This window comes from Phallusia mammillata, chromosome 5, assembly GCF_965637545.1.
Source record: "Phallusia mammillata chromosome 5, kaPhaMamm4.hap1.1, whole genome shotgun sequence".
Classification (NCBI taxonomy): domain Eukaryota; kingdom Metazoa; phylum Chordata; class Ascidiacea; order Phlebobranchia; family Ascidiidae; genus Phallusia; species Phallusia mammillata.
The window spans coordinates 14,516,107-14,525,557 of NC_137256.1; the positions used below are offsets into that span (position 1 = coordinate 14,516,107).

Genomic DNA, 9,451 nt, shown 5'->3' on the forward strand with positions numbered 1-9,451 from the left:
TCACAGGGTATAATTTCCATACTACTTTTTAGTTGAGATTTTTTTAAGTTCCCCTCTCAGACCAGCATTCAGTTTAGATGTCGCTTTGCAATACTTATGAAACATGCATTTGGCAAAGTTATGACCTAAAACTTTCATAAACAAATGCACAATATACTCAAATACTTTCAAAACAAAACTTTCATCTTTTCCACACATCCCAACAATAGTTGCAATGAAGCTTTTGTACCAAACTTCATTAGACAGAGCATTAGTTATGCTAAAAAAGTTGACAGATTTTGGAGATACTGCAGTTTCTTTTTTGTAACGGATGAAAATTGATTGGATAAATTGTTGAAACTCATTGGTTGGATAGTGCAGAACATTTGCTTTCTTTTCCATCATCTCCACAAACTTGCCAGATGCTTTCTCTTTTACAATATATGATATAAAGGAATCATCAAGTTGAAAATAAGTTTTAGCCTTTTTTATTAGGTACCCATCAATATATTCCAATATTTCTGAAAAATGCAATAAATTTAAAATTCAAACAAAATCGTAATTTTATTAGCCAAACCTGTTTCCCTTTCATTAATGTCCTGAATTGGACTTGATTCTGTCGGTGGAAGAACAGAAATTTTTTTTACAATACAATCAAAAATCTTGATGAGAATTTGAGCGGCTTCAAATTGGTTTGTAATGCCGAGATGACTAGCTGCTGAAGGTGCATATTGAGGATAAAGCATATAAAACTGGTCTTCTTTTTTTTGTTTGATAAATTCTGTGACTAAGTATTTGATGAAATTTTTGATTTTCGGAAGGGGTCGCAATTTTTTTGTTCACCTTCTGCGACTCACACACAGCTGTGGTGAAGATATCTTTTAAAACATCATCGTCTAATTTAGAAGAAAGGTGGGAATCAAAATGAACCTTTAAATCTTGAAGTGAGCCAAACACCTTGCCACACAATTCTTCCTCACAAATGTACATTGGCATATTGTCCAATTCAGCGAACTCGAAGTCCAAACTTGCCACATAAGTGAAGTTAATTGCCATTTTGTTATGATATTATACGGGAAATTCTAAAAACTAAAACAATTTTATCAAACTAAACGTCGCAGCTCAAAAAAACTATCGACAAGACCACAAAATATGTGTATGTTGTTACCAATGCACACGACATGTGTACTGGTTCATTCAAGCGTGCAACGTCTGAGGGAAGGCAAAACCAATATATTCGCGTTCGTGGTAATTAAAAAAGATTTGATAAAATAAAAATGTTTAAAAAATACATCAACAACACATAAATACTCATTAAAAGTTACATCTTATTTGATGCAGTAATTTACCCGAGAGATTTTTTAAAAAATTTAGTCGGCAGACGAGTTGCGCATCTAGTGAATTAAGTTATCTATGGTCAAACCCATTGTTACGCGATAGAGCCGCATGAATGACATGATGTTTCCAAAATAATACAGCGGGCATAGGCGCCGAGTTTTACAAAAATGCAAGGTGGCGGACGTAAAATATGACGTCACTAATGCCTGCAACCACAAGAGCTTGAGCAAACTCAAAGCCTAACAAAGTTCCAATAAAATGCAACGTTCGTCAAAATCATTAATAACAAAATGTTTAAATAATATTAATTTGAAACACGTTGCTGCAGAGTTTATCATTGGTTTGGCAACGTTTTGAAAAATGTTTTGTCACATTCTTGTTGCTTTGTACCAACTAAGATAACTATTTATTACAACACATTCGCATTGTACACAATAATGACTAACCATTCAATGCCAAATAATTGTGTGTTTGATGTCATAAACAAGGCGCTATCCCAAACGGGTTGCAGTTTTAAGGCACGTTTTATTGCTTTTTCGCCAGCACACTTGTTTAAATACAAAATCAGTCCTGATTTTCTTCACATTTTACGATGTTTCGTACGATACCGTTATCAAACTAACCTAAAATTTCCACGGTGGCTGCCACCGTGCTTCAAAAAGGCAAGCTGGCGGCGCCACCCCGCCACTGCCTATTCGGCGCCTATGGCCAAACATTCACTGGCAGACAATTGTGTGTTTGACGTCATAAACAAGGCACTAACCAAAACACGTTGCAGTTTTAAGCCACATTTTGTGGCTGAATCGGCAGCACGCTTGTTAAAAGACTAATTTTCTTAAGGTTTTACGATATTTCGTACGATACCGCCATAAACGAACCAAAATTTTTACGGTGGCCGCCACCGTGCTTTACAAACCCAAGGTGGCGGCCCCACCCCGTGCCCTCTACTTTGTCGCGCTTTACAACTCAACGTTGCGCAGTCTCCGGCAAGGTGAATATTTAGTACAATTGTGTTACTACGATTTTTTCACTGAGTGAAATAAACTTAACTCAACCCAACCCAAATAATTGAACCCAGCAGAGCGTATGTTTTGGTGTGCTAAAACCAACACGCAAAATAATTTTGAACGAAAAATAAATCAAAAAGCGGGAGTGTAGAACTAATGATATTAAAATGTAAGATGGTAATGGCACAAACTGCAGGCCATCAATCGAATAAACACGATATTGCAAATTATTATTGCAATTGGAGCAGTTCTACTCCGGTTTGGGTTTTCAAGAAAATGTAATTACGGTTGGATTCGGTTCGGTTTATGAATTAAACCGCTCAAACCGGTTCACGAGTGGGATCAGTTCCGGTTCGATTCCTTGATTTAATTCATTAGGCCCGAACCGCTAAGATGCATTTAAAAAGAAACAGAACCGGAGTTGTACCCCGTTAGCGTTAAACCTGAACAGAACCAATGATAATGCGGACTCTATTTTTTTGGACGCCACCACAAAGCAATATTGATTTTAGAACAACATACTGTAGAATATACGTGAGTTATTATCTCAGGAAGTGGGCGTTAAAAAGGACGGATTTACATTATTAAAATGTTTTGCGCAGTGCACAGTCAACATATTTGGTGTTGGACAAAGCCGTGAAGGTAATGGGTAGAATTAAAATTAAATTAACGAAAGGGTTTTTAAATCACAAGTTCGGGAAATCTTTATTTCCAGGCTGAAATCAGTGTTGACAGTGTTGTAAAAACAAATTAATTTCGCTAAAAAGCATCTTCAGTGTCTAGAAAGCAATAAAAGGGATTAAAAATAGAAAAGGCATTGAAAATAGAAAAATCTAATGTTTCCTTTGCACACACAATCAATCCTCAACTGAAAGCCCAACAGACTAAACTGCATGACTGGACACGCAACGAAAGATAAGAAAACGCACGAAAGATAAAGACGTAAAAGCGTAAAAGGCGAAGGAAAAAACACGCGTCACTTACACCTCAGTAAAACCATTTTTTAATGTTTATTTTCGCATTGATTTTGTTTAGCCATTTGTCTTCGGCTAAATCCAGGTCAGCAGTACGTGGCTGTTCAACAAACACGACACAATAGCAACTTTCAATTGATGGCTTTTTCGCAAACTCGTTTGGATGTCGTTCTTTATAATGGTGTAAAAGCGCCGTCCCATCATCGCGCTGCGAAGTGTCAAACTTCGCCCAAATGGCGCGGTGACCCGACCACCGAGTTGCAAACCGATTTTTTGTCTGGCCTACATATTGTTCTTGGCATAAGTTGCAAGTGGCGACGTAAATGCCATAACTCCTACATGTCAGATGTTGCAAGATCTTAAATCTGCGCATCGAGGTTTGCAGAAATGCGGTATGTTTAACCATGCCGGTTTTGTGGTTTCCATGGTTGCCACATAGGGCACAATGCCCGCAGGGATAGCATCCTGATGGAGCGCAATGGTTTAGTCGCCCTAAAGCAGCGGTTCCCAACCTGTGGGTCGCGACCCCAACTGGGATCGCCTGACAATTTGCCTGGGGTCGCCTAAGGGAATGGCTCCCAACTCATTTTAGGCCATAGACTAATTTAACAAATAAAAAACAAAAGAACTGGGCACCACATTCCTTCCCTTCATTGTTTGTTTATGTAAACTAGTAACTACATCTGGGGTGGATCTTTAATTTTCGAAGACTTAATTACCGTGGATATTTGGGTTTGTTTGTATCGGTATCTTACGAAACACCGTAAAATCTGAACAAATTTGGGAACAGTTTTGCTTTTGAACAAGCGTGCTGACGAAAAAGCAACTAGTTTGGTTGGTGCCTTACTTGTATGACGTCAAACACACAACTGTTGGCAGTGTATGATTGGGCACTATGGTGTACAATGCGATTGTTCTGTAATAAATGGTCACTTTGGGTGATACAAAAGCAACGACTTGACGAAACTGTTTCTAAACATTGCTAAACCAAAAAAACGTTAAAGCGAATTGTTCCAAATCAATATTATTTTAAAAACATTTTTTTGTTAAAATTGACGAACTTTGCTTTTTATTAAAAGTATATTGGGCTTTGAGTTGGAGCTCGTTTGGCTGCACGCATTAGTGACGTCATAATTTAAATCCACCACCTTGCATTTTTGTAAAACTCGGCGCTTATGCGTGGGGTCACCGCAACTTGGGAACTGTTTTAAGGGGTCGCGGCACCAGAAAGGTTGAGAACCGCTGCCCTAAAGCAAGTTTCCTAGGGCGTAAAAACAGTTGTTGTAGGGAGGGTGGTCGTTTACATGTCACCATACAGTTGGGTTTAAGTGCCCTTTCTTTATCTGTGAGGTGCAGTAGCGCTGGAAATTCCGTGGCCCAAACGAGTTTCTTTGTTCTTTCCTTTACACACGTACTGTTCTTGGAATGTCTTTTGTATTCATAACGCTGATCTTTCCAAGCGTTTGCCTCTTCAACTACAGCAGCAGTCATTCTTTTGGAAAAACCCGAGCAGTTCGCCTTTAACTGCAACCTTTTCAGGCTCTTTGTGTAATCTACATACAACTGGTTAAGATATCTTAGCCGAATCGCTTCACCCCGTACAATCGACCGAAAAGTTGCAGACGGATGGTGCGATGACCCATGTAAAAACAAACGATTGTTGCTGGTTGGCTTTGTGTAGCTGCACGTTACAAACCGATAGGGATGTGCTGGCGTTGTTCTGTGAAGCACATCTAAAAATTCCAATCTCTTGTTGTCTTCGTTTGTGTGTATCGTGCGCAGAGTTAGGTTTAACCCAAATCGCCCAAATTGATGTTTGAGGGCATCATGAATAATTCGCTTGGCAGAAGTCTTACCAACGCAAATAAAAACAATGTCATCAATAAATCTCTTGAAGATTTGCGCTTGAGACAGCACTGGGGCGATTCCAGAAATGATGCTGGAGGAGCAAGTCAAAATCGATGCCTTTTCTAAAATTACATGGTAGTGTGGCGAATTTTAATCACGTTCTATTTATGACGCATCTTTTGAATACTTCACCTTCACACACGTATTTTCACTTATTCTTTCACGTTACTTTGTTCTATTTGTTCGGATTATTACACACCTTCATGCACATAACATTCTTTACAGTTTATTATCCTGTGTTTCACTATTGTTTAGTCTGTATAATCGTTGTTATGTTTCGCCACTCATTTATTCACTTAATTGTTTTGTTTAATCGTTGTCATGTTTCGCCACTCATTTCTTCACTTAATTGTTTTGCGTGTTTTTTCTCACCACACAGTATCCTCACTAAATGGTTCTTGTTACACATGATGCTTTTCCTGTCTTTTATACGTTCGCCTCATATGTGCCGTTTGCGTGTTTACGCTTGTTGGTTCTGCGATACCCGGATGTGCCTCTTGGAATCACGTGATTTGTTAATCAACGTGATTGGTGTGGTAAAACGTGCTTGAGAAGAAAGCATGGTCAGTCTTCCTCTGGGCGCCGTGCGAGTAACACCGTGTTGTTTTGTGTCGTCCATTGCTGGCGTTGACTTGCAGCGAAACTTGTCGAATTCGGAGTTGTTTTATGTGAAGGCTTTTTATCGCTGTATTTAAACAAGGCGCCCATTAGTGAAACCAGTTTGTGGTCTTTCTTTGTCTTAGTGGTGAGCCGTTATTGCAGGGTTCGGGCCGTTTCCGAATTAGGGAGGCAGTTTTGGTTTTAAGGTACAGAATTAGGTTTAAGGGGTTGATTGGAATTTAACATCGCCACTTGAAAGATCTTTTAGCCGAATTCCCAAAGCTGCCGAAATAATTCCGTAACAACTTGGCGAGCACGCCAGGACCCTGTCACCACTACCCGCTGGTTTTACTAGGAAGACTCCCCTTTTTGTGTTTTTAAGTATTGTATTTTAGGTTGATTTTATAATGTCTTTTAACGTTTTAATGCAACCTCCGCCTTTACGGCCTGGGGAGGATCTAGGTCAATATTTTAATATGCTCGAATCTTATTGTACGAGTGTCGACGCTTCAGAAGAAATGAAACGGCATCTGTTTTTAGCAAGCATTGGCAATGATCTGAAATGGGCAATACAAGAGAAGGACTCCAATCTCTTTACAATTCCGTTTAAGGACTTGAAAGAACGCGCACTGCGTCATAAGTCTAGCGGCCAACACGCAGAACGCCAACGCGCCGAGCTGATAAGGCGCGTGCAGTTACCTGGCGAATCCGCGCGAGACTTTGTTTATGCCTTGCAAACACTGGGGGATAATGCATACAGCAACTCTTCAGAAGCTGCCCTCAAAAACGAAGTGCTCTACATAACATTGCTGCAAGGCTTGCAAGACAGGCGCCTTGCGGAAACTATCCCTGCGGCAACCAAGTACACAAGGACGTTCAGAGCCGCCGCCCAGGTCGTGGTCGATGCTCAAGTACCGAGCTTTGTCCAGGTGGCCACGGTTAACGCAAAAACATCGCGCGGAAATGGAGGTAATTTTGAAAAAACTTGAAGACATGGAGCGCCGTACGGCGGAACGGAGTGCTAAATTCGAGGACACTTTGAAGACTCTGCAAGCTGAAATGGATTCCCTTAAAAGGACAGGACATTTTTATGGCAAACACGAGCAAAAACGCAAGTGCTACGGTTGCGGGCAGCCAGGTCATTTTCGACGCGACTGTCCACACCTGAGTATGCGCCCCAAAATGATTAGGGTAAGTCGCGAGGCTAGGTCACTACCAACTTCTTTTTGCAGACCGTCCAAACACCCAGTGGACGTAAAAGAATCCCCAAGTCAACAACCAACCGCACCAGGCAGAGCAAATAGACCAGGGCCGGAAACTATGCCTAAGGAGAGAATCGCATCACCGCCAGCGCTGGCACGGTTTGTTTCCATTTTAGTTGGGCAGACAACCATGTGTGCTTTGTTAGACACCGGCTCGGGTGTATGTCTGATGAGTGCGATAAAATGGGACTCATTCGGAGCAGAACAAAACCTACAGATAAATAAGTCCCCTAGCACTTGGTAGGTGCCGATGGGCTGCAATTGGCGGTGAAGGGCAGTATTAGCCTTCCCCTTAGAGTTGGTGGCATAACGAATCATGCGACCGTTTATATCGTGCAGAACCTCAACCATGATTTTATTCTAGGATTGGATTTTCTGCAGGCCAATGCGTGCCGAATCTGCTACAGGGAAAATACTCTAACGGCAGGAAACGCCAGACTTCCGCTCTTTAGTTCTTCGACAGCCTTGTCCCAACCCTGTGACGTATGTGTTGCGGATGACGTCCTTATCCCAGCGTTCGCAGAGGTATGTGTAACAGGCAGCTTATGTCAAGAATCTCTTAATTCACAAGAGTTGGCCACTCCGGTTCTAACGGAGCAGATAGCTGGGTTCGTGGAGAGATTTGGGTTATTGACTGCGACAAGTGTAACGATGGCGCAAAGCCGCGAGGTGAAGGTGTTTGTGGCAAATTTGGGGGATGAGGATGTAACAATACCAAGTGGGGCGAGATTCGCTACGGTTACCCCTGTGTATGCTTTTGGTAACCTCGATTGCAAAATCCCGGGTACTTGTATAGTGGTAGAGGGAGGTGTCCCTGGATGTAAACACCCTGAGTGTTTTGTTACAGACACCCAGATTTGTTCCGTATCGGTCCAGAAAATATCTAACCAAGATCCGTTTCAGGACATTGTAGACAAAGTCACCATCGGTGACCGATTAACGGCAGATCAACGAGGTGAATTGTTCGATTTGCTGCGTGCCAATCGACAAGCGTTTTCGACTTCCAAAGATGTCTTGGGGCGCACTGATATAGTGCGTCATGTTATCGACACGGGTGACAACGGCCCTGTAAGACAGCCACCGCGTCGCATGCCTCATTACAACAAAGCAAAGGTAGAGGAGATCTTAGCTGAAAAGGACAGACAAGGCCTAATCCGGCCTTCGAAATCACCGTGGAGCAGCCCGATTGTGTTGGTCCGAAAGAAATCCGGTGAGACTCGTTTTTGCGTTGATTACCGCAAGTTGAATGAGTTAACTAAAAAAATAGCTACCCGATTCCCCGGATAGATGACAGTTTAGACCAAATGTCCAACGCCGCCTATTTTTCAACTTATTTTCAAGGATCTAAAATCCGGGTATTGGCAGGTTGCAATGGACGCCTCTTCCCGGGAAAAAGCGGCTTTCACTAGCCACGTCGGGCTTTTTGAATTTAATGTAATGCCCATGGGCCTGTGCAATTCTGCAGCGACTTTTCAGCGCCTGATGCGTATTGTCCTGAACGGAATCGAATGGCAGGGAGCCCTAGCGTACTTGGACGATATCATTGTATACTCGAAAACTTTCGAAGAGCATTTAAAGCGACTGTCGGACGTGCTAACAAGAATCAAATCGGCTGGTCTAACTTTGAAACCTAGCAAGTGCACTCTATTTAAACACGAAGTAGACTTTTTGGGCCACGTATCATCGAAAGAGGGCATACGATGCGACCCTAACAAAATAAAGGCAGTTGCTAAATGGCCGACTCCCCGCAACGCCTTACTTCCTACTATCGTAAATTTATTTGCGGTTACGCACAGATCGCGTGTCCTCTTCACCGGTTGATGGAAAAGGGAAGAAGATTTCAGTGGGATGACCAGTGTCAGGATGCCTTCTCTCAACTAAAACAACACTTGACGACTGCACCAATTCTTCGATACCCTGACTTCAAAATGCCGTTTCTACTGGATACGGATACGGATGCGTCTGACGCTGCTGTTGGCTGTGTCCTTTCTCAGGAAATCGACGGTAAGGAATGCGTGGTCGCCTATGGTAGTCGCACTTTGAGCAGGTCGGAACGTAACTATGCCACCACGAGAAAAGAGCTTTTGGCCGTATTACGGCCGCCGTAATATTTGCGACAAAGCTGTACCGGTGTTACTTACTGGGTCAAAAATTTACCTTACGGACCGACCATTCTTCGTTAAGGTGGCTTTGGAAGTCTAGAGAGTTATACGGGCAGTGCGCCCGCTGGGTAGAGCACCTATCCGCGTATGACTTTGGAATCCATCACAGGTCGGGAAGCAAACATAGGAATGCAGACGCTCTGTCACGCCTTGATGACATAGAAGATTGCGGGGCATGCCCATACAAATTGGCCGAGGGTATCGAAGATACCCAAGTTCAC

General features: G+C 42.3%; 2 protein-coding genes across 2 annotated transcripts; both read right to left on the minus strand.

The window, feature by feature from the left end:
• Positions 1 to 21: 21 nt before the first annotated feature.
• LOC145230203 (uncharacterized) lies at positions 22 to 1,068 on the minus strand. Its single transcript, XM_080095592.1, has 2 exons — positions 557 to 1,068; positions 22 to 500 (listed from the first exon to the last, which is right to left on the minus strand). The coding sequence occupies exons 1-2, from the start codon at positions 723 to 725 to the stop codon at positions 22 to 24; spliced, it is 648 nt and encodes a 215-aa protein (XP_079951718.1). The 5' UTR covers positions 726 to 1,068.
• Positions 1,069 to 3,104: 2,036 nt separating this feature from the next.
• LOC145228910 (uncharacterized) lies at positions 3,105 to 5,815 on the minus strand. The gene is made up of 2 exons (XM_080094124.1): positions 4,539 to 5,815; positions 3,105 to 3,810 (listed from the first exon to the last, which is right to left on the minus strand). Exons 1-2 carry the CDS (start codon positions 4,787 to 4,789, stop codon positions 3,312 to 3,314), a joined length of 750 nt encoding a protein of 249 aa, XP_079950250.1. The 5' UTR covers positions 4,790 to 5,815; the 3' UTR covers positions 3,105 to 3,311.
• Positions 5,816 to 9,451: the final 3,636 nt, after the last annotated feature.

Bases quoted from the DNA above. Each gene is read 5' to 3' on its own strand.
- LOC145230203 (XM_080095592.1), bottom strand. From the start codon at position 725: ATGCTTTATCCTCAATATGCACCTTCAGCAGCTAGTCATCTCGGCATT. The intron at 501-556 runs GTTTGGCTAATA...TGCATTTTTCAG, and splicing joins CATTAATGAAAGGGAAACAG to AAATATTGGAATATATTGAT.
- LOC145228910 (XM_080094124.1), bottom strand. From the start codon at position 4,789: ATGACTGCTGCTGTAGTTGAAGAGGCAAACGCTTGGAAAGATCAGCGT. The intron at 3,811-4,538 runs GTTCTCAACCTT...CGCGACCCACAG, and splicing joins AAACTTGCTTTAGGGCAGCG to GTTGGGAACCGCTGCTTTAG.